This window comes from Giraffa tippelskirchi, chromosome 13 (genome assembly GCF_054371585.1).
Source record: "Giraffa tippelskirchi isolate mGirTip1 chromosome 13, T2T-mGirTip1v1.2.pri, whole genome shotgun sequence".
NCBI lineage: Eukaryota > Metazoa > Chordata > Mammalia > Artiodactyla > Giraffidae > Giraffa > Giraffa tippelskirchi.
Genome location: NC_137287.1, coordinates 93,744,735 through 93,772,614, shown reverse-complemented (window position 1 = coordinate 93,772,614; position 27,880 = coordinate 93,744,735). Strand labels below are relative to the sequence as shown.

Here is a 27,880-nt window from a genome sequence, read left to right as displayed (position 1 = left end):
AAGTTTGCTGAGAGGCACAAAGAATAGCGATGAGCTAAGAGGAATGGGATAGGCCTGGTGGGCAACTTTGAACAGCCTGGGCCAAAAGAAAAGAAGGTGGATTGTGGACTTTCCTAAGGTGGAAAATTGGAAAGATGGCACATTTTCGTCACTTTATAAAGGAATCTCATACTCTTTAGCTATCATCTCCTTATCCACTCCCTGTCCTTTGCCCAGCCCTAAACAACCACTCATTTACTTTCCATCTATAGATTTCCCTGTTCTGAACCTTTCATATGAATAGAATCACATAATATGTGTCTTTTATGACTGGCTTCTTTCACTTAGTTTCATGGTTCAAGATTCTTCCATTATGTAGCAGCTATTAGGACTTCATTATTTTTTTATGGCTGAATAACATTCTGTTGTAGAAATTTATGACATTTGGCTCATCAAAATGTCAGCTTGATGGGCATTTGTGTTATTTCTACCTTTTGGCAATCATAGATAACTGCTATAAACACATATTTGCAAGGACATATGTTTTCATTTCTCTTGGGTATATACCTATGAGTGGTATTGCTGGGTCTCATGGTATCTTTATGTTTAATCATTTGAGTAATGGCCAGATGGAGATCATGTTCTTTTCTGTTATTTTTTGGCTGCACTGGGTCTTCATTGTGGTGTGCAAGTTGGGCTCTTCATTGAGGCATGTGCACCTCTGTAGTTGAGGCCTGTGAGCTCAGTAGTTGTGTTGCTGCATGTGGAATCTTCATTCCCTGAGCGGAGATTGAACCCGGGCCCCCTGCATTGGAAGGCAGATTCTTAACCACTGGACCACTAGAGACATCCTAGTACTTATTTCTTAAGTACTTCTTGATTTTTTAAAATTTATTTTATTTGTTTATTTTTGGTTGCTGCCTGTGGGATTTCTCTAGTTGCAGCACGTGGTGTCTACTCTTCATTGCAGTGCATGGGCTTCCAATTGTGGTGGCTTCTCTTGTTGCAGAGCATGAGCTTCAGTAGTTGCCGAGTGTGGGCTCTAGGGCACAGGGGCTCGTAGTTGTGCTGTGTGGGCTTAGTTGCTCCATGGCATGTGGAATCTTCTGGGACCAGGGATAGAACCCGTGTTCCCTGTGTTGGCTGGAAGATTCTAATCCACTGTGCTACCATGTTTTTTTAATTAATCTAAAAATTATACCTGTTCTTTGGAAGATATTTTAAAATACAGAAAAATTTTAGGATAAACCATTTAATTACCATTCATTCCACCATTCAGAGAATACCCTTGTAGGATACTTATCTGTCCATATTGTTTTTAATGGGACCACACTTGGCATAATATTTTAGCCCATATTATAAATATTTTCTCATGTCAATAAATATGTGCATCAATGAGATTCAAAATTCTTTTAGTCTAGGAACGTTTCTGTAAGAGACCATTTTCCAAAAGCCCAATGGGTAATCATTTCATAATCAGTGGAAAATTCTTAAAGAGATGGGAATACCAGACCACCTTACCTTCCTCCTAAGAAACCTGTATGCAGGTCAAGAAACAACAGAACCAGACATGGAACAACAGACTGGTTCCAAACTGAGAAAGGAGTACGTCGCAGCTGTATATTGTCACCCTGCTTATTTAACTTATATGGAGAGTACATCATGTGAAATGCGGAGTTGGATGAAACACAGACTGCAATCAAGATTTCTGGGAGAAATATCAATAACCTCAGGTATGCAGATGACACCACCCTTATGGCAGAAAGCAAAGAAGAACTGACGAGCCTCTTGATGAAGGTGAAAGAAGAGAGTGAAAAAGCTGGCTTGACACTCAACATTCAAAAAAACTAAAAACAAAGACCATGGCATCCGGTCCCATCACTTCATGGCAAATGGATGGGATAACAACGGAAACAGTGACAGACTTTATTTTCTTGGGCTCCAAAATCACTGTGGATGGTGACTGCAGCCTTGAAATTAAACGACGCTTGCTCCTTGGAAGAAAAGCTATGACAAACCTAGATGGCATATTAAAAAGCAGAGACATTACTTTGCAGACAAAGGTCCGTCTAGTCAAAGCTATGGTTTTTCCAGTAGTCATGTATGGATGTGAGAGTTGGACTATAAGGAAAACTGAGCACCAAAGAATTGATACCTTGGAATGGTGGTATTGGAGACAACTCTTGAGAGTCCCTTGGACTTCAAGGAGATCAAACCAGTGAATCCTAAAGGAAATCAACCCTGAATTTTCATTGGAAGGACTGATGCTGAAGCTGAAGCTCCAGTACTTTGGCTTCCTGATGCAAAGAGCTGACATATTGGAAAAGACCCTGATGCTGGGAAAGATTGAAGGCAGGAAGAGAAGGGGATGACAGAGGATAAGATGGTTGGATGGCATCACCGACTCCAAGGACATGAGTTCGAGTGAGCTCCAGGAGATGGTGAAGGACAGGGAAGCCTAGCTTGCTGCAGTCCATGGGGTCACAGAGTCAGACATGACTGAGTGACTGAACAACAAGAATTATTGGGCCTGCCAGGTGCCAAGCATCCCTACCCTCCCAATGCCTATTCTCTTTAGATGCTTTAGGTATTGCACAATGTAGGGGAACCACCCTCATTGCCCTAGGCCCCTGTTGAAGGACACTCAGTTTGCTCTTCATTTTTCATTGTTATTCAATATTATAAACATACATCTGTAGGTACTTTTATCATCTTAAGAGAAATTTCTAGAAGTAGGATATTGGGGTTAGAGAGACCAACCTTGGGCTCGGGCCTATTTGAGGTAGGTCCCTATTTAGGAGATAGCGGAGAGGTAAATGTTCTTCAAAAACTCAGTCAGCTTCAGAAAATGAGATTTAGGAAAAGGAAAAGAAGATTTCAATAAAGCTCATTCTGTCCAGCAGTTTCTCTTTAGGAATTCATTCTGTGCATATCTGTTGCATCATTTAAAAGCTAATAAATGTACAGCATTAGGGAATTGAGTAAATATATCTTCAAATAAAAGAAAGCAAGGTATAAAACATAGTTTTATATACTGTTTGTAGATTTATAAAAAATGGTCATACAATTGAATATATAGATACACACTGTCCACTACAGTAGCCCATGAGGCTACTGAGCACTTGAAATGTGGCAGTTCCAAATTGAGATGTGCTGTGTGTGTAAGATGCACATTGGACTTTGAAGGCTTAGTATCAGAAAAGAAGTATGTAAAACATTTCATAAACAATTTTTACACTGATAACATGTTGAAATGATAACTTTAAAAATCCATTCGATTAGGGACTTCCCTGGTGGTTGCTAGCAAAGTAATGCTCAAAATTATCCAAGTGAGGCTTCAACAGTACGTGAACTGAGAACTTCCAAATGTTCAAGCTGGATTTAGAAAAGGCAGAGGAACCAAAGATCAAAGTGCCAACTTCTGTGGGATCATAGAAAAAGCAAGAGAGTTCCAGAAAAACATCTACTTCTGCTTTATTGACTACAGCAAAGCCTTTGACTGTGTGGATCACAACAAACTGTGGAAAATTCTTAAAAGAGATGGGAATACCAGACCACCTTACCTGCCTCCTGAGAAATCTGTATGCAGGTCAAGAAGCAACAGTTAGAACTGGACATGGAACAATGGACTGGTTCCAAACTGGAAAGGAGTATGTTAAGGCTGTATATTGTCACCCTGCTTATTTAACATATGCAGAGTACATCATGCGAAATGCCAGGCTGGATGAAGCACAAGCTGGAATCAAGATTACTAGGAAAAATATCAATAACCTCAGATACACAAATGACAGCACCCTTATGGCAGAAAGTGGAGAGCAAGTAAAGAGCCTCTTGATGAAAATGAAAGAGGAGAGTGAAAAAGCTGGCTTAAAGCTCAACATTAAAAAAACAAAGATCATGGCATCCGGTCCCATCACTTCATGGCAAATGGATGGGGAAACAATGGAAACAGTGACAGACTTAATTTACTTGGGCTCCAAAATCACTGCAGATGGTGACTGCAGCCATGAAATTAAAAGATGCTTGCTCCTTGGAAGAAAAGCTATGACAAACCTTGAGAGCCTGTTAAAAAACAGAGACATTACTTTGCAGACAACAGTCCGTTTAGCCAAAGCTATGGTTTTTCCAGTAGTCATGTATGGATGTGAGAGTTGGACCATAATGAAAGCTGAGTGCGAAGAATTGATGCCTTTGAACTGTGGTGTTGGAGAAGACTCTTGAGAGTCCCTTGGACTGCAAGGAGATCAAACTAGTCAATCCTAAAGGAAATCAACTCTGAATATTCATTGGAAGGAGTGAAGCTGAAGTTGAAGCTCCAATACTTTGGCCACTTCATGAGAAGAACTGACTCATTGGAAAAGACCCTGATGCTGAGAAAGATGGAAGGCAGGCAGAGAAGGGGATGACAGAGGATGAGATGGTTGGAAGGCATCACTGACTTGATGGACATGAGTTTGAGCAAGCTCTGGGAGATGGTGATCTACAGGGAAGCCTGGCATGCTGCAGTCCATGGGGTCACAAAGAGTTGGACATGGCTGAGCGACTGAACTGACTGACTGGTGGTCCCTGTGGCTGGGACTCCATGCTCCCAATGTGTAGGGGTGATAGGTCCCCATGCCTATCCTGCATGCCACAGCAAAGATCCAAGATCCCACGTGCTCCAACTGAGAGCTTGCATAACCAAATAAATAAATAAAAATATTAAAAATTTCTCAAGCTGAAATTAAAAACAATATATTAGGTTAAATAAAATATTAAAGTTTCATCTGTTTCTTGTTACTTTTTAAAATGTGCCTACTAGAAAATTTTAAGTTATCTATGTGTCTCCCATTTTGTTTCTATTGGCTAGGACTGTTTAGACTAAACTCGGGAAGAATATGCAACACATTCACTATAGTGACTGGGGAAGGGTCCTGAAGATTTGTCTGGGGTTCATGATCTACTTTTGTCACATCCCCACCCTCCTCATCCCTCTCAGATGGGACTGGGGTCTTCTCATTCCTTTCTTCCATGTTTCTCCTGGCCTGCCCCAGCCCCCAATGCCAGGCCTTCTTTTCTCCCACCCCCCCTCTCACCCCCCACTACTGCTCCTTGGCCTGAAGGATTGGAGCTGTATGGGAAGGGGCTCAAGGCTGCAGTGCCAGCATTCTTGAGCTGTGACCTGATAAGCTGGAGGCCACCTCTTCCCTGGGAAGATGGGGTGCAAAAACAGTCTACTCCCCACTAGCTTTTGAGTGCAGCCTTCCCACCACAGTCAAGGACAGTGAGCTCACTAGAAGGTGATTAGATAATTAGAAGATGCTCAGTTAAAACTAGTGACAAATCAGCCTCCCTAATCAAAGAAACACCAATTAAACATTGGCACCAAGTTAGCCAAACCATCAACAGGCATTCCATAACTGGGTTTTGAGATTGCTAACACCCTCCTTTGTCCTCACTGCCAAAACTCACGACTAGACCAATCATTAGCGCCTCCTCTGGAGCTGCCGAAAAAAACTGGGTGGCTTGGGATCACATCTAACCGGGGACCCCGGAAACACTGGCTAGTTATGTGTCAGCCCCCACCGAGGGTCCACCTCCAGCACTGGGGGCTCCCCGTGGGAATTACCCTTGGGGCCGCCCCAGGAGTTGCCAGTCGCGGGGTCAGGGAAGCTGGGAGAGTACATGTACCTAGGGTGAATCTCAACTCCACCATCTGCACAATCATGTGACCTTGAATGAGTTAATGAACTTCTCTACGCCTCATCGTCTCTGTCGGTAAAGTGGAACGGCGAACACAGACCGCACTGCACAGCTGTATTCCGCAGATTCCTAGAATAGAGGCTCTCACGATGCCAGCCGGTACTTGTAAGTTATGTTAAACGGCGGGGTCCCTTTGAGGCTACTCTAGGGAGTTGTTGCATCTCTTGAGGCCCTCCTCGGTGGGGGGTGGGGGGGAGTAGCTCCAAACCACATACTGAGAATCGGAATTTGGGAAGCCCGGCTCCTTGAACCCTGGCTGGGAGGATGTGCGAGGGTTAATTCCTTGATTCCTCCACCCGACCCCAAGCCTGGACCTGGGCGAGGCCGGGCTGGTCCAGCCTCCGCGCCTTCCACCACACTGACCCCGCCCTCTTTCCCTCCTCTCTTCTTTACTGCGCCCCCATTGGTGGCGTCCGGCGGCGCGGCCGCTGTTATTTTTCGAATATATAAGGAGGTGGAGGTGGCAGCCTCTGCTAGAGGCTTCCTGGGCTGGTGGCCTGTCCCCGTGTCCCTCCTCCCTTCCCCACCCTCCCCACTTCCCTCTCCTCTCTCGCTCCTGCCCCGTTGCTCTTCCTCCCTCCCTTCCCCTCCACCCCGGGCCGGCTCCCTACCTCGTCCAGGCCAGCTGTGCCCGGCGTCTGTTGGTCTCCCTACGCCAGGCCCGCCCGCCCCACCGCGATGGAGCTGCCCCAGCCGGAGCCCGTGGCAGGCTCGGCTCTCAGTCCGGCCGGCATGCGCGGTGGCGCCCAGCGTCCTGGCCACCTCCCGGGCCTCCGGCTGGGGGCTCATGGCCTCCTGGGGTCTCCGGAGCGCGCGGCCGCTTTCTCGCCGGTCACCACCCTCACCCAGACTATGCACCACCTCGCTGGGCTCGGCAGGTAGGGGGGCCCCAGGGATGCTCCGTGTGGGGTGGGAGGCCCGCACTAGGGTTTGGTCCCAGGCCTCTCGGGAACCCGGCATGGGTGCCAATCGGAGAGGCATCCCAGACACAGCCTGCTTCTGGCCTCAGGACCGAGCTGTGATGCTCACACCCTCCAGTTGACTTGTTCTTGGCTGCCACAAGCCTCTGGAGACCCTCTTCTCCACCTCTACCATGCTGCCTCCTTAATCTTGGCTCCAATCTCCACCATGTTGCCCCAGGCAGGGGATCCTGAGCCTGGAGGGGGAATTTGAGGGTGGTCCTGTTCCCTCCACCCTCAGTTCTTTCCTGGGGTTAAGGGGCTAAACACTGGTCCTGTACCCTGAGCATGTCTGCAGCTCCAGGCTGGTTGTCCTTGAAGCAGTAAAGACCAAAGGCTTGACCATTCCTCCAGAAAGGATTGTGGGTGGGTAGGGACCTGAAGAGTTTAGGGGATGGCCCTCTAGGGCTGTCTGCTGCCCCACCATTCCCCAGGATGGTCCCAGCCTACCTCCTTGCTCTTGCTCTGGCTTCACCTTCCCTGCACCCAGGAGAACCTTTAATCAATCAACAAAGAGAAGACACTTAGGGCCTCTGTAGAAGGCCTGAGAAGAGGGTAGATCCTTGATGCCATCACTTCCCTGGGACAGTGCAGTGGCTGGAAGGGCTCTTCAGAGGTTGCGGGGGGTGGGGGGTGGGGGTGTTGGTGGGAACATGGGCCAGCCAGCCCTTGAGCCCTACATTTACCTTTCTCCTTCCCTGGGTCCCTGCTCCCTTCCCAGCGAGACCCCAAAGAGTCAGGTAGGCAGCCTGCTCACATGCCTATCCCTGTCCCGTCGGGCGTCTGAATCCTCCCTGTCGTCTGAGTCCTCTGAATCTTCTGATGCAGGTGAGGCCCAGGGGTGCCAGGGGAGTTTGGGGGCTGCCTGAGCCTCCCCACTTCCCTGCTGATCAGACTAACATCCTCACCACAATCTGATGGGACCCCAGCAGCCTCCCCCTGCTCACTTCTGGTGGGGCATACCACACCCAGCATAGACTGGCTGAGCGAGGCGGGTGCTGGGTGGGGTCCTCCGAAGGAGATGAGATCTTACTACTTAAAACTAGGTGCTGAAGTCCTAAACCACAGCCCCACCTGGGAGGCAATTAGGCTGAAAGTCGGTCATTTTATAACATTCACTTGCCTTTAACTTTAACTTTCATTAAAAGCTGTAATCTCTTCTAGAACAAATTATTTTAAATCAGTTCAAGAAAAATGCTTAGCAGAATTTTGGTTTAAAGCCTAAACTTTAGGCTTTAAAGTTTCCATAGTAATAGGCGATTCCATAGTAAATAGGGAATGGAGCCCTGTGTAACTTGGCAATGTGTCAGCCCTTGGGGTCTATGGCTGGATTTTGTTTCAGTTTTTAATGTATCAAGACCTAAGATAAAAACAGGTTTTTCCCCCTTCTCTGAATAGGGTTGGGACATGGTAGGGAAAAATGTGCAGGAAATGCCACCACTTTCAAACCAAGGCACTCTGTCTCTCAGGTCTGTGCATGGACTCTCCCAGCCCTATGGACCCCAACATGGCAGAGGAGACGTGAGTAGAGAAGAGGGACCACACAATCAAGGAGGGGAACCTGCCCTTGGAAATCTTAGTTCCACCCTAAACTCACTAGGGGAGCTTGGGAGAGCAGACAGACCTCCCTGAACCCCCATATAGGGGCAGTAATTGACCTTCCCATGTCCTGGAATTCTGCTTGTCTCAGGGAAGGGTCTACTATCATGGGAGCAGCTTAGAACGGGTTCAGGACCAGGGTGGAAGGAACAGTAGCCACGGGGAGCCACTCGTGGGAATACAGGACTGTATGTGCTCTTTCTGCCTATACACATAGTTTTCTTTTCCTGTGAATTATCACAATTTTAAAATATGGTCCAACTAATTCAAAGTTTTTAATTTACTCTAGGCCAAACAAAACAGTTGCTGCAAGCTGGTTTGGCCCTTGGCCCTCCTATCAGTAACCACTGGTTTCAGTGACATTTCACCTGCTGGCCAACCCTTGGACCAGGCCCTTTGTGAAGGAGAGTGGAGAAGTTGGGGGGCTCTGCTCAACACAGTTCCCTGCTTCTTGACTGTGGGGCATGAGTAGTACCTTCCAGAGCACAGCTGTTCCCATCCAGCTGTTCAGGCCCCAGCAGGGAGAGCAGCTGTCAGGCATTACTGGGAACAACGGGCATCCCTGGCCTGGGCTGAGGGACTGTGGATTTGGGTTTAGGGTGGTGGCTGTCTTTCCTCCCATTGCCTTTGATCAGACTGGGCTGGGCTGCAGGTTTGTTCATAAACAGGAAATGGGGAGAGCATTGGGTGGTGGTGTGGGGACTGCAGGTTGGGTTTTGATGATAACACAGGGCTGTCCCTGCGTTACCCCTAGGGCCCAGGTGCAGACTGAAAACCAAGCCAATTAAATTGGTCATCCTGGTGCCAGGTTGGCTGCATACAGCCACCCTGCCTGACCTGGGGGGAGCCCATCCTCCTGACACTTTAGCCCTCAGTTTCCCACCACCAACACTGCACCTGCCTTAACAGTTACACAGAAAGAAGTGTGTGTGTACACATAGACACACAAAAGCCCTGCCTGGCAGGTGGTCCCTGGTAACATAGCTAGGCTCAGAAGGAACATCTGTTGGAATTCTTTTCCTGCTGGCCTCTTCTAAGGCAGGAGGAGGGGTGGGACGGAGGCTGGGTCCTAAAATTCCACAGGAGGGAGGAGAGGTTATGACCTTGAACATTTGTCACTAGGGGGTCTGACATGGCAGACCGGGGCTGATCCAGGGGCACACTGAACCGAGCCCCTGTCCTGGAGGAGCCAGGACTATCCCACACAAGGGGAGGGAAGCCCTGCCTTGCTGGTATCCAGGCCCTGGAGACACCCGCATTTTCAGGACAAGGCCTGTCATGGGACGGATGGATGCCTTTCCTGGCAGCCATATGGCCCTGCTGAGGTGATTTGCATACAGGTGGAAGGCCTGTGGGCAGGCTGGTGAGACCGTTGCCTTGGTAACTCCTCAGCTACCCTGAGACCTACCCCAGCTGTCTCTGTCACTGCCATTCTTCAGGCCTCCTCCATTCAGGGCAGCTTTTAAAATCCCAGGCTGCCTCTTATCTCCCTCTTCCCCTATACCTGGGCCCATGATAGGTGCTGCATTCTTCCTACCTCCTCTTTCCCCTGGCCTGAGCCCTGGTTTCCCCGGGCCTTGTGGACTGAGGACCTAAGGCTGGGGATAGGCAATGGACTGTGAGGAGACATAGGTTAAATGGGACCCTTCTCTGTCCTAGGTTCGAACAGGCCATCCAGGCAGCCAGCCGAGTTATTCGAAAGTAAGTGCTCTGGCCTTCGTTGCACAGGCTCCCCTGCCCCGTGTAGGCAGAGTAGGCCCCAGGAGGGGGTCCTCCCGCAGGGGTCCACAGGGCTCTGTGGTGGAGGGGCACCCTGCATATTCTCCGTCACAGCCTGACTCTCCAGCCCTGAGGTTTCCCTGTTTCCTTCTGCAGTGAGCAGTTTACCATCCGACGTTTCCAGTCCTTGCCGGTGAGTGTCCTCTGAGGCCCATTGGGAGACTTGGGCCTGCCGGCCAGGATTGTAGGGGGCAGGAGGGACCTGGATTGGTTCTCAGAGGGTGGACTTGAAGCAGCTGGGTGTTCCTTGTCTGGCTATTGGAGCTGGGGCTTTGGAGGTGGACAGGGGAGCTGGGGGAGTTGGAGCAGGGATGGGAGAAGGTAGGGCCTGGGCTGGCACTGGAGGAATGCAGCCTTCTGTACCTACTGCCCTCCTGGCTCTCTAGGGGAGGCTTCTGGGCCACAGTCCTGTGCTACGGAACATCACCAACTCCCAAGCGTCTGGCACCTGGAGGAAGAGTGAGGCGTGTGACCAAGCTGCCCATGGCTCTGGGGAGGACAAAGAGAATGTGCGTTTCCAGAAGGCCAGAGTCGAAGCACTTCAGGGAGAGAGGGGGGCTTACTGGAGTGGTTTTCTGGCATTTGATCATGCACCCCCCTGTATTGCCCACAGGATGGATTTGTCTTCAAGATGCCGGGGAAACCCACACATCCCAACCACTTCCGTGCTCTTGGGGAGTGGGCCAGCCGCAGAGAAGCCTTTGCCCAGAGGCCAAGCTCGGCTCCCGACCTGATGGTATACCAGGAGAGCTGACCCATGCAGGGCAGGCATGCACGCAGGGCAGGTGCCTGTGAAGGCAGCCCGGAAAACTTGGGGGTGATCCTGAGCCCTGAGGCAGTGGGAACCTCGTTTCTCAGAAGGTTAGGGTGGAGACTTGTCTCAGGGCCCCATGTTGAGTCTCCTCTGTCTGTTCGTCACCCATGCAGTGTCTCACGCCTGAGCGGAAGATGGAAGTAGAGGAACTGATCCCCCTGGCCCGATGCCACTTCTCCCTGACCCCCTCCACGGGGGCTGTTGAGGAAGACGATGGATTCGTGGATATCCTGGAGACTGACTTAAAGGTAAACAGCCTTGCCCTGTCAGGCCCCCTACCTCTTCCTTCCTGAGATCTCCTGAAAGAGGTAAGCTCTGAGCTCCTACAGCAAGACTGTGACCTCATTTCAATGTCAGAAGAAAAACTGGAGGTAACTGAGTCACAGCCTGACCTCTGGCCAATCAGAGAAGAGGAAGTGGCTGGTGCTGCAGTAGAGGGTGAATGGGCAGGGCAAAGGGAAGCCTGGTCTTCCTGCATCGCCATGCTTCTCATATCTATGCAAGTCCCTCTGGCGAGTGGGGCCCTGCAGTTTCCTGGTTCTGGGGGCTACCCTGTGTGGAGGTGTGAGCAGGGTCACCAAGGGCTGCTGGCCTGGGCCTGGGGTTTTGCTCGGAGAACTGGGAAAACTGCCTTGGAGGACTCAGGGCCTTAGGGGTTGGACCTGTGCCTGCGAGTGTGACCATACCCTTGCTGATCTGGCCTCAGGAGAATGATGTAGTTCCCCCAGGCATGGAGAGCCTCATTAGTGCTCCACTGGTCAAGACCTCAGAAAAGGAAGAGGAACAGGTGAGCCCCTGGAGAGGCCCTTTAAAACTCGGGAGTGGTGGGGCCCTACCCTCTGAGTGAGACTGGGATGGAAAGCAGGGGCTAGGAATGCTGACCCCAGACCTGCTGCCTCTGCCAGGACCTCATCATGTACAGCAAGTGCCAGCGGCTCTTCCGCTCTCCGTCCATGCCCTGCGGTGTGATCCGGCCCATCCTCAAGAGGGTGGAGCGCCCGCAGGACCGGGATCTGCCTGTACAGAGCAAGCGGAGAAGGAGCGTGACCCCTCCAGAGGAGGAGCTGCGGGAGGCTGAGGAACCCGTGAGTACCCTCCTCCTGGGCTGGGACTGGGCTGGGCTGCCACCCTCCAAGTCCACCCTGTAAGCCCTTCTCAGCTGGGTTTGTAGAGGGGGGCAGGGTGCAAGGAAGGGGGATACTAACCAGATGGGGCACTGAGGGACAGCCTCACCCCTGACCCTGGCTGCCACTTGCCTCACAGAAAGCCCGCATTCTCCGCTCCAAGTCTCTGTGTCATGACGAGATTGAGAATATCCTAGACAGTGACCACCGAGAACTGATCGGGGATTACTCCAAGGTACCAGCAGTGGGACCCTCAGGAGGCTCAGTCCCTTACTGTGTAGCCCCTGAGCCCAGCAACTGCTTCAGCGACTCCCACTCTTCCAGAAGCCCCTCATTTTGTCCTTTGCATCTTATCCTGTATTCTCACCCAGACTCCTCTCTCTGGCTCTCTTTGATCTCCTATCTCAAATCTGTCCAGGGCATCAGTGGTATCTCCACCTTGGAGAAGATTTCCATCTTGCTTGGAGCCTCCTGGGGCCTGCTTGGCAAAGCATGGGGACAGGAGGCATGGGGGGTTCATATCTTCTGCTCCCCATCTTCATTTCCCCTTGGAAGGTTGTTTTCTGGGGATCAGATCCTCGAGGCACCTCTTGGTTGCTATGGGAACCAGAGTTTAATTTGAAAGTCAAAGCAGATACTTCCCTGGTGGTCCAGTGGCTAAGACTCCACACTGCCAATGCAGGGGGCGCAGGTTGGATCCCTGGTCAGGAAACTAGATCCCACATGGCGCAACTAACAGTTCACATGCTGCAAAAAATCCCACATTCAGCAGTGAAGATCAAAGATGCCATGAAACCAAGACCGGATGCAGCCAAATAAAACAAACAAATAAATATTTAAAAAAGGGAAAGTCAAACAAGTGTGGCTTTCGGACTTAAGGAAAAATTCATTTTTCTCAGGTTCCTAGTCTTGCCAATGTCACTGTCTCTCTCCCCTTCCCTTCAGGCCTTCCTCCTACAGACTGTGGATGGAAAGCACCAAGACCTCAAGTACATCTCACCAGAAACGGTATGCAGGGATGAGCTATCTTTCGGTGCCTTTGGGACTTCTGTTTGCTTGTTAACCTCCTCTGGAATCAGGCTACAAGCACTGGGTCAGCCCCTGCCTGCCAGCCTGAACCACTGGTACCCACCTCCGCGGCCTCCTGCAGGTGGTGGCTCTGCTGACAGGCAAGTTTAGCCACATCGTGGAGAAGTTTGTGATTGTCGACTGCAGATACCCCTATGAGTATGAAGGCGGGCACATCAAGGTGAGGCAGGGTGATGGGAGAGGCCCTGAAGACTCATCCAGTTCTGTCCTTTCTCTGCCCAGAGGATGCACCCTCTCATGGGGTAGGATCTGCCCTTCAAGAGGTGGAGTCACTGATCTGAAAGATGGGGACCACACAGGGGAGGGTGAGCCACACACAGCTGCGGCCTGACCTCTGGCTTCTCTGGCAGACTGCTGTGAACCTGCCCCTGGAACGGGATGCCGAGACCTTCCTGCTACAGAGCCCCATCACACCCTGCAGCCTGGATAAGAGAATCATCCTCATTTTCCACTGTGAATTTTCATCTGAGCGGGGCCCCCGCATGTGAGTCCCGGCTCCGCCCAGCCAGCGAGTGCTGCTCCTCACCTTCCCCGCTTAGGCTTTCGGGTGCTGGAACCATCCAGTGGCCAAGAGGCATGAGCCCAGCCCTGGCCCCTCCTTGATCTGGGCCTCTTATCTCACCTTGGAGCTTGGAGCAGACCTTATCCCCGCTTCCCTGTGCATGACACCGTCCTCCTGTCTCCTCTCATCCTTTCCGTCAGGCCTCCCATCTTCCCTCTGTCCATTGCTGCCATCCCCACGAACCTTAATTCTAACTCTCTAATGATGTCCTTAAGATCCAAAGGCCCTGTCCCAGTCTTCAGTGACGCTGACCCTTCCAGGGTTCGATTGTTCTTTCCTCTCTCCATCTCCTCACCAAGCCTTGTCCAGACCTTCTGACTCTTACCTCTTGAACTTGGTTCACTTGTCTCCCTTCTGCCTCCACTTTCCTGGCCCAGAAGAAATGTCTCGGACAGAGATTGTGTAACTGTCTTCTGGACACAGAGACCCTTTGATTTGCTTTCTTCGGTCTCCCCAACCTCTTGTGTACCCAGTTAGCCAGAATGAACTAAAAGTGTTCTTGTGGCTGACATTCCTGCACTCAAGCCTTCTGTGGTTCCCAGAGGAGTGGGTGCAGGGAGCAGGTCCCCAATACATCCCACTGCACACCCAGCTCTCACCCCCATACCCCTACTGGTCCCAGGTGCCGTTTCATCAGGGAACGAGACAGAGCCTCCAACGACTACCCCAGCCTCTACTATCCTGAGATGTATATCCTCAAAGGCGGCTACAAGGACTTCTTCCCACAGCACCCGGTACCACGGGTGGGGGTGGCCATAGCCTCGGTGGGAGGATTGGGCTACAGGGAAAGGGGTTGACCAGGCAGTAGCCCTCGGATAAGGGAGGACAGAGTCCTCCCTGAAGTTGCCCAGTTCCCCATGTTGATTGCCCCATCCCATCCTGTCCTAGACCTTCTGTGAGCCTCAAGACTACCGGCCCATGAACCACGAGGACTTCAAGGATGAACTGAAGACCTTCCGCCTCAAGACACGCAGCTGGGCTGGTGAGCGGAGCCGGCGAGAGCTCTGCAGCCGCCTGCAGGACCAGTGAAGGGCCAGCAACTGTCCCACCTGCCTTCTTTGCTTTGTGTGGCCTGGGCATCAGTTGCCCTGTGGCCTATGGGGCTGAGGGTTTGCTGTCCAGAGAAAAGACGGTGAGGGCATCCTGTCTGTCTGCACCAGCCCTGATCCTCTGTCTCACTCCAGTCATGTTCCATATCCTGGTGACACCCCCACCTTCACTCTGGGAGAGCCCAGCCTGCTGACTAAGTGAAATTGGATTAAGTCTAGCTCAAAGGAAGTATTTGTGTCTAACAGGAGCCTTTTTGGTGTTTTTCTCTTCCTTGTTTGGGTTAACCCTTTGTCTTCCTGTATTCAGAAAAGCCTCTTTTTTTCTAAGAGCTTTGTTTATATGTATGTGGCTGAGAGAAAGCTCCAGCCTCCTAGGAGGAGCCACTGCTACCCTTGGAGCTAGCACTGTGTCCCAGGTGCTAACACATTCCTAAGTATGTGTGCCACATTCCCCTTTCTCCTTCCCATCTCTCCATATGAACATCTCTAGCACAGGCATGAGCTCTTCCTCTTTCCTGTTTCAGTGTTATTTGTGTGCTTGATCTCTTTTTTTTCCATCTCAGGATAGTTACAGGCTAAGGTTTAGGTTTTCCCTGTCCAGTTGTTAAAGATACAAACATTCATAACCCACTTGGCCCTGGCTTCTGTGGCTTGGGAACAGATGTTATTATCCATGGAGGCCCCTGGGTGAGGGTTAAGGCATGCATCCTGAGCCCACTGGAAACCTAGCCCTTACTGCTGTGAACCCTGGGGCCTGAACCCATGTCAGAACTTGCTACTGTCTCATCATGGACGGACAGATGGACAAATGGAAGTGTGGATGGATGGAGGTCCATAGACCCACAATGCCTTGTCCACAAACCACTGAACTGAAAGCATTTCAGTGAGCGTGACTGCCTGCAGCAGGAGTATACATGTGCCTGTCTGTGTGGACAAAATCTTTACAGTTTAAGATTTGGAGATACTCAAAAGGAAATGTCATGGAAGCAGCTAAACTAAGGCCAGCCACCTCTGGATTCTGAATCTCGGGAAATGGGCAGGGCTTCTTGAAGGCTCTGCTGAGTCATCTGGAAGGGTCTTGGTTCAATAAAGCACTGAGCAAGTTAAGTAAGTAGCATTGTGTCCTGTGGAGCCCTTAATAAGACTATGGGAGACCCTGATAGTGGACTACAGCAGAGGCAAGTCACCGGATTGGGGCTGGAAGACTCCTGGGGAGGTGGCCTCAAACCCTCTTCCCAAGTCTTGCCAAGATTTTGGATTCAGCCTCCCTGTTTCCCTCATCTGGCTTCTCAAGCACTTCTGGGGTCCACCTTCCTAAAGTAGCTCTCAGTTCCTAAATTCTGCACCAAGAAGGCAAGAATTATGTCATCAAGTCTGTTCCCTAGAACTGTCAGTGGCTCACCATTGCCTTCAGTAACTTAAAAGTCTCATAGCCCTTTAGGACCTAGACCCTCTCCTGCCTCATCCCTCGCCTCTTGCTGAATTAAATCCCCCATAGTTGCTTTCACATTTCCTTGTCCTTGCACCTGCAATATTATGCTCAGGAATGCTCTCCCCAATCTGTTATTTCTCTTAAGATTCAATTTCAAATGTTAATGCGTCCCAGAAGCCTCCCTGCTCTATTAGGGAAATGACTTTCATTGTCCCCAGCACTCAGCAAAGGTTCCACCACTTAGGAGGTGCCAAGGTCAAGGTAAAAGGGTGGGAAAGGGCCAATCGGGGAGAACCAGAAACCTGGATGTGTCAGGAAATCCCCTTGGAATCCCACAGCAAATTACTCTCCCCCACACCACCCCAAATATGAGCTATGATGGTAGGGGCTCCTTTGCAAATGTACAACTAAGACACTGCCTGATACAGAGTGCTCACACAACATGTCAAGTGTCATTCCCACTTTTTGTTTAAGTTCTACCTTGCCATGATTATTTGCTCCATTCTGCAGGTGGGAAAACAGGCTCTTTCTTGCCAGAGCAATAAGAAGGAACTTGAGAGTCCTAGGCTGAGTCTAAATGAAAGTTATCCTGTCTCTAGCTTGTCCCTCCGACCCCAAGTTTCTTAAGCTCCTTGGTCTTCAATCTTGGTCTTGAGCCTGCTGCAAGGGCACGTAGGTAGGAGGGATGATATTGGGCGGGGGGAGGGGCAGGGGGGGTCTGGGCTTCTACTCAGGAAGTGTAGCCCAGAAGCCCCCTCCATTGAGCAGGCAGCTGGCACCAAGCCAGCCTTATCTGGGTGAGGGGATTTGCCCCAGAAAAGGGAAAATACCTGTGCAGACCCCTGAGAAAGAGGGAGAGGAGAGAGCGCCCTGGGCACAGTTCTGCTGAGACTTGCCTGCACCACCCTGAGTGCTCAAGTGGTCTGGTTTTATGAGGAGGAAGGCCCCTGGATACTCAAAGGGCACTCACCTGCCCCAGGTCACACAGCAGATACAAGCAGAGTAGGTATTCCTGCTGCCCGGGACTCTCCCACTCTTCACCTTCCCACCTCGGCAAGAGGCAAGAAGGCGGGGCTAGGCTGCCTGGCTTCTGCTCTAAGAGTCCTCTTACCACCCTGGCCATGTGGATCAGATCACATGGGGAGGAGAAAGCAGTAGGGGCTGAGTGTCTTAACACTACCCAGACTGAGCTAGGTGCTGACAGCTGTGACCACCTCTGCCCCGCTCATAACCCATCATAGTCAGTTGTGATCACTTAGTCTGCCCCAGACACTTTTACCTAGTGTCTCCTAAGCACACCAGGTCACACATTTAGCTCATTTTGCAGGGGAAACAAGAGGAAGGGACCTTGACCAAGTGAGGACAAGAGTCTTCCCTGAGAGAAGGCCTTGGTGCCTGGGCCCGGTAGAGAGTGTGCTCGCGTTCACCTCTCCAGTTAGGGTTGGGCCAAGACCTCCCTGTCCTGGGAATTTCAGAGGATAGGACAGAGGTCAGACATGACTGAGCGACTGAACTGAACTGAACTGAGGGCAGAGGTGCTGCAGTCCCTACCAGGAAGAGAAGCTATAGCTTTATTCCTGGATGATCAGAAAGAGGGGTGGCTCAGGCAAGGAAGCAGTTTAAAATCCTGGGCTGTCAGCCAGTTTTAAAGGTTGTTTTGCTTATGCCAAGTCAGGGCAGGAATTCCCACCTCTGGCTAGGAGCCTGGGAGCAGCCACATGCAGCCTACTCACATGGTTTAAGAGTCTCACAGGAGCTGTGCTAGGCCTGACAGAGTCAGGGGGCTGGGGATCGTTGGGTTTGCTTGCGATTTGTCATTTGCAACGACAATTTAAGAAATGTTTTCTTTTTAAATTGGGGAAAGACTGACATTTCCTCAAAGGTACATATCTTAAACATAGGGCACAGATGTGAGAAGGCACCACACAGCTCAACGTGTCAACATGCCTAGCATCCCAGAAGGTTTCCTCCTGCTCTCTTCCAGTTACCCACCCTCTGGGGTCACCACTAGTTGACCTCAATTGTAGTAGACTAGTTTTACCTGTTCTTGAGCTTCATACACTTTTTGTGTCTGACTATTTTCACTCAGCATAATGATTTGAGGTCCATCCTGTTTCTTTTACCAATAGTTTATTCTCACTATATGGATATATTCCTAAATTGAATTATTCATTCTACTTTTTTTCTTCCGGCCTTTAAATTTTGGGGGGTTGGGGGCTTGCCATGCATCTTGCAGGATCTTAGTTACCCAACCAGGAAGTGAACCTGAGCCATGGCAGTGAAAGGGCGGAGTCCTAATCACTGGATGCCAGGGAATTCTCTGGCATTTATTTGTTTACTTATTTGGCTGCACCAGGTCTTAGTTGTGGCCTGTGAGATCTAGTTTACTGACCAGGGATTGAACCTGGGCCCCCTGCGTTGGGAGCATGGAGTCAGTCACTGGCCCACCAGGGAGGTCCCTCCCTAGTCTTTAAATCTTTTAAAAATTAAAGCAAATATTCACTCTTTTGTGTATATATTTCTGTGAGTTTTGACGAATGTACAGTTTGGTAACTGCCACCACAATTAAGATATAGAACATTTTCATTCTGCCCTTAGATTATCTGAGACTATTTCAAAATGTGATGGAACTATACCAGGGGTGGAACTGTTGGATCATAGCGTGTGTATTTTCTACATAGTTCTCCAAGGTTGCTATACCAACTTACCTCCCACCAGCTGTGTCTGAGAGTTTTGTTGCCCCATATTTTCACTAGGATTGGTAAATTTTCATTTCTCTCTTAACCAGAAAATGTGATTGTTTATACAAAGAGCTCTGTTCACTGTCCAGTGCTGCATGCAGCTACAGGCTGTGGTATGGCAGTAACAGGAATTTCAGCCTGTTTTCTGACTCTCCTATATTGAAATACTAATCTTAGTCTTAATTTTTTCTCAAGTCAGATTCTTTAAAAAGTTAAAGTGACTCTTTAGGTCACTGGCTTGTAGGTCCACAGCTCACAGCCATCTAGAAAACTTAATGATTTTTTAGAAGTCTTTATCCCTGGGATTGAACACACAAGCACCCTACTTTCCAGAAGCAATAAAACTGTTGGTACAGAAAGGAAGGCTGTTTAGACAAGAAGGTCTGCAGCCATGTGGAATCTGGAAACAATCAGGAGAGGGAAGTTGAGCAATGATGGAGAAGTTGCTCTTCTGCAGCCTTGAAATTCATGCCTTGAGAGAATGTGGGATAATGTGAAGTTCCTCAGCCTATTGTTCAAAAGAGACAGTTGGTTATGAGACAGAAGCTAAGAAGCATTCCCACCCAACCCACACAGGAGTTTGTGTGGATGCCAAGCAGTGCTGCTGGGATTGCCTCCTCCCCTCCCCTGCCCACACCAGCGCTCACACCCCGGGGGAAGGGTGGTGACCACAGCTGCCAGGCTCTGAGTCATCTGGGCCTGGGGCAGCGGGACGGGAAGGGGCCTCACGTGGCTGGGTCTGAGCTGCCTCGTGGGGCCTCCTGGCTCTCAGCCCTGTAGGAAGAGCAGCCTTTTGAAAGGACAAATCACAGACTGCCTGGTTCTCCTGGAGCCCAGCCAAACATGGGACTGGGGCTCCCTGAGGGGAGGGTTCTGGAAGGGGCCTTCTGGGTTGGGGTTGGGAATACCAGGGAAGGAGGTTATCCAAACGGGGTGGGAAGGGAGCTCCCAGGGTTAGATTATTGCGGGTAAGCAGGGCTAGGGTTATGGCCTCTAGGAGTTGAAGGTGGGGGCTAACAGTCTCCGTGGTGACCCTGAGGGCATGGGGGAGAAGGGGACACATGGGGAGGGCATGAAACACACTGAAATTTATGGGCAAGGACACCTCACTCAGTACATGTGTAGTATCAGGCAAGTTTCTTGATCTCAGTGCCTCAATTTCCTCATCTGCAAAATGGAGATAATAAAGCCCCTCCATCAAAGGCTTGTGAATTGGATCAAATGAGTTGGTGTATATAAAGCACTGAGAACAGGGCCTGCCCACACCAAGTGCCATACAAGAGTCTGCTATGGCTGCTATTACTTAGAGCCAGCATGGGGATTACAAGACCAGATGGGTAAAAAGGATAATCCTAAAAACATTTAATTAAAAGAAAGGGGTCAACTTGAGGGTTTGAGCCTTTTCTGCACATGGACATGCCCCTAGGTGATGGATTACAAAGGAAAAGCCCAGATGCTCTGTGTAGGAGACTGTTGTCCTACTGCACCAGAGAAGCAGTTAGGAAGCTGTGGATGGGGTTTGGTACAGAGGAAGAAGGAGCTGTCTGGTGACCCACATAGGGCAAGTTATCTCTGAGATGGCCCAGGGAGGTGAAGGGGGAGAGAAGTATAAGGCTTGCCTTACTTTGGTCTTCTTTATTCTTGGGCAACCATATCTACTCAATCTCAGCCTACCTGAACTCAGTAAATCTCTTCCTCTTAGTTTCCTCCTCTACAGTTTGAGAAACGGCTAAAAATTCTTGAAAGTGAAAGTGTAGCCTCAAAGTCGTGTCCAACTCTTCATAACCCCATGGACAGTAGCCTGCCAGGCTCCTCTGTCCATGGAGTTCTCCAGGCGAGAGTACTGGAGTGGATTGTCATTGCCTTCTCCAGGGGATCTTCTCGACCCAGGGATCAAACCCAGGTCTTCCACGTTGCAGGCAGATTCTTTACTTTCTGAGCCATCATTCTTATCAAACATTAAAAAAATCTCAGACATTAAAAAAATCTACTGCCTGGGGCTGGCAGATTCCACGGAATTGCTCTCCCCTCATCCAGATGTAGGTGATGGCTCAACTGGTCTGGCTTGAGGTCTCAGGGTTTGTAAAGATCATCAGTAAGCATTTCCAGCTGTCTTGGGAGTGGGGTTCCTCTGTCCCTGGAGGTGTGTAAGCAGAACCTGGGGGTTGGTCCTGATGTCTGGGAGAAGCAGTATAGCTTTCTAAGCCAGGCTGCCCATCAGCGTTTCAGGACCCTGCAGTGGCTTGGGTGAGTGGGGAATGGAGACTGCTGTCCAAATTGAGTATCAGTCACCACGTGCATCCTGGTGGTGGCCATCAAGGGAAATGGGAAGGGGAAAACACAAGGCTGCCTGTCACTGTGGGGCAGACCTCATCCAGAAGTAGGCAGAGAGCAATGGAGAGTGGGAGTGTGGGGAAGGGGCTTCAGGCAAACCCCCCAACTCAGAGGGCCACTGAGAAGAGCGGAGCTGGGGAGCGGGGTAATGGGCATCTCTGCCCACAGCCAGAGTAGGGGGAAAGGGAAATGATGGGAAAGCGTAGCCCCTGGTCGCTGCGAGGCAGGTGAGTGAGGCCTCAAATCCAGCCAGCTGCTTCCTTCAAGTTCCTCTAATTTTTTTAAGTGCTTTATTTATTTCAGTTTTTTTATAGTTGATTTACAATGTTGTGTTAGTTTCTGGTATACATCAAAATGATCCAGTTATATATATTTTATACATGTGTGTGTGTGTGTGTGTATTCTTTTTCATTCTATTCCATTGTGGTTTATTACAGGATACTGAATTGTAGCATTTTATTTCACTTTTCTTCTTCTGAAACTGCCTCCAGACCAGAAGGTTCCACCTGCTTTCCAGTACTGACCGAGGCCTTTCTGACACCTTTTCCTATCCTGCCTCTGCATTAATGTTTGTCAACATTTACTGAGTACTGACTATGCGTCAGGCTCCACTCTGTCCAATTCACATGTTGCCTCACTTAACTCATTTGAGTTAGGCTGTACCTAATGGACTGCTTAATGGATCATAGCCTTGTTGTGGTAAACGGGTTTGCATAGCTCAATGAAGCTATAGGCCATGCCAGGCAGGACAACCCAAGATGGATGAGTTACAGAGAACAGTCTTGACAAAACGTGGTCCACTGGAGGAGGAAATGGCAACCCACTCTAGTATTCTTGCTGCGAGAATCCCATAAACAATATGAAAAGGCAAAAAGATATGATACTGGAAGATGAGCCCCCCAGATTGGAAGGTGTCCAATACGCTACTAGAGAAAAGCAGATGGCAACTACTAATAGCTTTGGAAAGAATGAAGTGGCTGGGCCAAAGTTGAAATGACGCTTAGTTGTGGATGTGCCTGGTGATGAAAGGAAAGTCTGATGCTGTGAAGGACAGTATTACATAAGAACCTGGAATGTTAGGTCCATGAATCAAGGTAAATTGGAGGTGGTCAAGCAGGAGATGGCAAGATTGAACATTGACATCTTAGTGAACTATAAGTATAACGGATGAGAATAGGCATATTTAATTCAGATGACCATTATATCTACTACTGTGGGGAAGAATCCCTTAGAAGAAATGGAGTGGTCCTCATAGTCAACAAACGAGTACAAAATGCAACATTTGGGTGAAATCTCAAAAAAGGCAGAATGGTCTTGGTTTATTTTCAAGGCAAATCATTCAACTTCACAGTAATCCAAGTCTTTTCCCCAACCACTGATGCTGAGGAAGCTGATGTTGAACAGTTCTATGAAGACCTACAAAACCTTCTAGAACTAACACCAAAAAAAGATGTTCTTTTCATCATAGGGGATTGGAATGCAAAAGTAGGAAGTCAAGAGATACCTGGAATAATAGGCAATTTGGCTTTAGAGTATAAAATGAAGCAGAGCAAAGGCTAACAGAGTTTTGTCAAGAGAACACACTGGTCATTGCAAACACTCTTCCAACAACACAAGAGATGACTCTATACATTGACATCACTAGATGGTCAATACCAAAATCAGACTGATTATGTTCTTTGCAGCTGAAGATGGAGAAGCTCTATACAGTCAGCAAAAACAAGACCTGGAACTGACTGTCACTCAGATCATAAGCTCCTTATTGCAAAATTCAGGCTTAAACTGAAGAAAGTAAGGAAAACCACTAGGCCATTCAAGTATGACCTAAATCTAATTCCTTATGATTATACAGGGGAGGGGACGAATAGATTCAAGGGATTAGACCTAGTAGACAGAATGTTTGAAGAACTATGGACAGGAAGTTCTTAACATTGTACAGGAGGCAGTGACCAAAACCACCCAAAAGGAAAATAAATACTAGAAGGCAAAATGGTTGTCTGAGGAGGATTTACAAACAGCAGAGGAAAGAAGAGAAGTGAAAGGCAAGGGAGAAAGGGAAAGATATACCAAACTGAATGCAAAGTTTCAGAGAATAGAAAAGGAGAGATAATAAGGCCTTCTTAAATGAACAATGCAAAGAAATAGAAGGAAATAATAGAATGGGAAATACTAGAGCTCTCTTCAAGAAAATTGGAGATATTAAGGAAACATTTCATGCAAGGATGGGCATGATAAAGGACAGAAATGGTAAGGAAGGACCTAATAGAAGCAGAAGAGATTAAGAAGAGGCAGCAAGAATATACACAACCATACCCAACATAGTCTTAATGACCTGGATAACTGCAATGGTGTGGTCACTCACCTAGAGCCAGACATCCTGGAGTGTGAAGTCAAGTGGGCCTTAGGAAGCATTCAGTTCAATTCAATTCAGCCACTCAGTCATGTCTGACTCTTTATAACCCCATGGACTGCAGCATGCCAGGCTTCCCTGTCTACCAGCAACTCCTGGAACTTGCTCAAACTCATGTCCATTGAGTCAGTGATGCCATCCAACCATTTCATCCTCTGTTGTCCCCTTCTCCTCCTGTGTTCAATCTTTCCCAGCATCAAGGTCTTTTCCAGTGAGTCAGTTCTTCGCATCAGGTGGCCAAAGTATTGGAGCTTCAGCTTCAGCATCAGTCCTTCCAATGAATGAATATTCAGGACTGATTTTCCTTTAGGATTGACTGGTAGAAAGCATTAAACAAACAAAGCTAGTAGAAGTGACAGAATTCCAGCTGAGCTATTTCAAATCTTAAAAGATGATGCTGTTAAAGTGCTGCACTCAATATACCTGCAAATTTGGAAAACTCAGCAGTGGCCACAGGACTGGAAAAAGTTTTCATTCCAATCCTAAAGAAGGACAATGGCAAAGAATGATCAAACTGCTGTACAACTGCGTGCATTTCACATGCTAGCAAGGTTATACTCAAAATCCTTCGAGCTAGGCTTCAGCAGTATGTGAACTGAGAACTTCCAGATGTACAAGCTGGGTTTAGAAAAAGCAAGGGAACCAGAGATAAAATTGCCAACATTCACTGGATCGTGCAAAAAGCAAAGCAATTCCAGAAAAACATCTATTTCTGTTTCATTCATTATGCTAAAGTCTTTGACTTTGTGGATCACAACAAACTGGAAAATTCTCAGACAGCTTAGAATACCAGACCACCTCACCTGTCTCCTGAGAACCTGTATTCAGGTCAGTAAGTAACAGAACTGAACATAGAAGAATGGACTGGTTCAAAATTGGAAAAGTATTATGACAAGGCTGTATATTGTCAGCCTGCTTATTTAACTTACATGCAGAGTATATCATACGAAATGCCAGGCTGGATGAATCATAAGCTGGAATCAAGATTGCCAGCAGAAGTATCAAAAACCCTAGATATGCAGATGATACCACTCTAATGGCAGAAAGCAAAAAGGAACTAAAGAGCCTCTTGATGAAAGTGAAAGAGGAGAGTAAAAAAGCTGGCTTGAAACGCAACATTCAAAACACTAAGACCATGGCATCCAGTTCCATAACTTCATGGAAAATAGGAAGGGAAAAAGTGGAAACAGTGACAGAATTTTATTTTCTTGGGCTCCGAAATCACTACAGACAGTGACTGCAGCTACGAAATTAAAAGATGCTTGCTCCTTGGAAGGAAAGGACAAACCTAGACAGCTATTAAAAAGCAGAGACATCACTTTGCCAACAAAGGTCCGTTATGTTCAAAGCTATGGTTCTTCCAGTAGTCATGTATGGATGCGAGAGTTGGACCATAAAGAAAGCTGAGCGCTGAAGAAGTGATGCTTTCGAACTGTGGTGTGGGAGAAGACTCTTGAGAGTCTCTTGGACAGCGAAATCAAACCAGTCATTCCTTAAGGAAATCAACCCTGAATATTCATTGGAAGGACTGATGCTGAAGCTGAAGCTCCAATACTTTGGCTACGTGATGTGAAGAGCTGACTCATTGGGAAAAACCCTGATGCTGGGAAAGATTGAAGGCAGGAGGAGAAGGGGATGACAGAGGATGAGATGGTTAGATAGCATCACTGATTCAATAGACATGAATTTGAGCAACTCACAGAGATAGTGGAGGACAGAGTAGCCTGGCGTGCTGCAGTCCATGGGACTGCAAAGATTCGTACACAACTCAGCGACTGAACAACAGCAGCCTCTAACAGAAACCCCACACAGCAGTTGAACAAAATAAATCTATGTGCTCCCCATTCAGCAAGAAGTTTCTGCAGTGTCTTCCTGCCTCTCTGTCTCGGCACCTTGCTTTCACCTTGGGGGCACAAGTTGGCCTATGACACAAGCTACCAAAAGTTGAAAATGGCATTTGAGCCTGCTATACTTACCTTGACATCACCTCCATCTTGGTACCCCCTGACCTCCAGAAGCTCTGGCCAGCTTCTCACTGATGTCTCCTCCATGTACCTCACACTAGCCTGGGACCTGGAGTGGACTTACTGCCCGAGGAGTGGACAGAGGCCAGAATAGTGTGTTCCAGTTGTCACTTGCTCCCCCCCCCAAACAGTGCCCTCTGTCAGCTCTTTGCTGTAATCAGCTGGCAGACATGAGTCCTGGCTGAGAGTGATAGGGACAAGGAACTGAGCCAACATCATCCCGGTCTGTTGGCCGAGGCCCCACTATCTGCCCCTTCACATACAAAAATATTTACGTATTGCATCTGTGACCAGAATGCCCACATGCTCTGGCCAGCACCCAGGCCATCTCCTCTAGCCTCCCTTCTCTGCCTCTTTGCCTGAGTCCTATAGCCAGAGGAGTCCAGTTTGCACAACAGGTTCCCTGCCTGAGCTGCACTGCCCTTCTTTGGGGCCCAGTAAGGTGACTGAACTGTCAGTGACACACAGCTGGAGACAGGATTGGGACCACAGTTTTAATTGGTCCACTCTAAGCCGAGCCCTAGTCTTTTTTTTTCTTCCCCTCAAGCCCTAGTTTAAACCCACTGGAGGAACACACAACACAGAAGCCCTGCTCCCTCAACTTCCTAAATATGCTTATTTTTCCCCAAGAAGTATGTTTGGGTTGCCTGCAGGTCTACCTTGTGTTTGGCCCTGGTGACTGAAACTGAGCATCACAGCCAGGGTGTATCCCATAGGAGACATCAGCACCCTAGGCAGACCCTCACAGTGGGTGTAAATGGGACAGCAGACTGCTAATGGCCAGTCTAGAAGGAAGGCTTCCCCTAAGTTTTGGTCTGAGTACCTTTTGAAGGGCTAATAAAGGGGAGGAAAGGGCAGGCCAGGCTGAGGGAATAACCAGTGTGGGGTTCTGAGGCACAGAGCACATCTGGGTAGGTTGCAGCAGTTGATCTGCCAAGAAGTAAAATGATTATGTGTGGGGAGGTAGGGGGCTGGGGAGACCAGAGCAAGCCATGTGGCCCAGAGAAGTCTTGCAGGGCCCCAAACGCTTCTAGGCCAAGACTCGAATAGGGAAGTACTTACACACACACACACACACACACACACACAGACACAGACACACACACACACGTGCACACATGCCTTTTAAAATATATTTATTTGGCTGCACCAGGTCTTAGCTGTGGCACACAGGATATTCCAATGCTTCGGCATGTCCACTCTTAGTTGCAGCACATGAGATCTAGTTTCCTCACCAGGGATGGAACCCAGCCCCCCACATTAGGAGCACCCAGTCTTGGCCACTAAACCAGCAGAGAAGTCCCCTATATATACGTTTGATAGCCTCTCTCAAAGAGGGGGCAAGGAAGAAGCTTGTTAGAGGCAGGAGTGTGAAAGGAAAAATTAATCGGTCTACTAAATCCTATGGGGCTTCACTGGGGCCCAGTAAAGTGACTGAACCGTCAGTGATACACAGCTGGAGGCAGGATTGGGACCACAGTTTTAATCGGTCCACTCCAAGCCGAGCCCTAGTCTTTTTTTTTCTTCCCCTCAAGCCCTAGTCTTAACCCACCGGAGGAACACACAACACGGAAGCCCTGCTCCCTCAACTTCATAAATATGCTTATTTTTCCCCAAGCCTTCATTCTCTGGGCCAAAGCCCAGCAACCTGAATTTTAACAAGTGCCCCCAAGATTCCCTGGGGCTTCCCTGGTGGCTCAGACAATAAAGAATCCGCCTGCAACACGGGAGTCCTGGGTTCGATCCCTGGGTTGGCAAGATCCCCTGGAGGAGGGCATGACACCCCACTCCAGTGTTCTTGCCTGGAGAATCCCCATGGACAGAGGAGTCTGGTCGTCTACAGTCCATGGGGTTTCAAAGAGTCGGACACGACTGAGTGACTATGCACACACACCCCGCAGATTCCCACGCATATGGGCCAGTTTGAGATCCGCCGCCCTGCACCTTCAGACCCTGCCTCTTCCGAAAGCGCCACAAGCCAGGTCGCTACGCCCCCTCGCGGCCGCCGGGGAAAATGGCCTGGGGCTCGGCTGGTGCAGGACTTCCAGTGGAACCTCGCGTACTCAGTCAGCGATTGACCAGCATGTGCTGCACAGTGAACTCGGAGCTAGGCGTCTTTGTCAGACGGTGAAAGTGGCCCATACCCCGCCCTCGAAGCTCAGCTCCGGAAGTGAGACTTCGCCCACCATGAGAATGTCACGCTCGGACGCGCGCCCGCTACTGGCGTGCGCAGGCGCCCAGGT

The 27,880-nt window shown here is 49.2% G+C and overlaps 1 protein-coding gene across 8 annotated transcripts; it reads left to right on the top strand.

The window, feature by feature from the left end:
* The first annotated feature begins 6,196 nt into the window (after positions 1-6,196).
* CDC25B (cell division cycle 25B) lies at positions 6,197-15,810 on the top strand. 8 transcript variants are annotated; one of them, XM_081558830.1, is made up of 16 exons: positions 6,197-6,599; positions 7,417-7,508; positions 8,150-8,201; positions 9,939-9,980; positions 10,155-10,191; positions 10,445-10,567; positions 10,672-10,794; positions 10,986-11,120; positions 11,579-11,659; positions 11,778-11,957; positions 12,136-12,231; positions 12,942-13,004; positions 13,147-13,245; positions 13,436-13,569; positions 14,270-14,381; positions 14,536-15,810. In XM_081558830.1, the coding sequence occupies exons 1-16, from the start codon at positions 6,400-6,402 to the stop codon at positions 14,674-14,676; spliced, it is 1,710 nt and encodes a 569-aa protein (XP_081414956.1). In that variant the 5' UTR covers positions 6,197-6,399; the 3' UTR covers positions 14,677-15,810. The 8 variants fall into 8 exon arrangements, with proteins under 8 accessions (XP_081414956.1, XP_081414955.1, XP_081414961.1 ...); XM_081558829.1 differs by having other exon boundaries at positions 7,402-7,508; XM_081558835.1 differs by lacking the exon at positions 7,417-7,508.
* Positions 15,811-27,880: the final 12,070 nt, after the last annotated feature.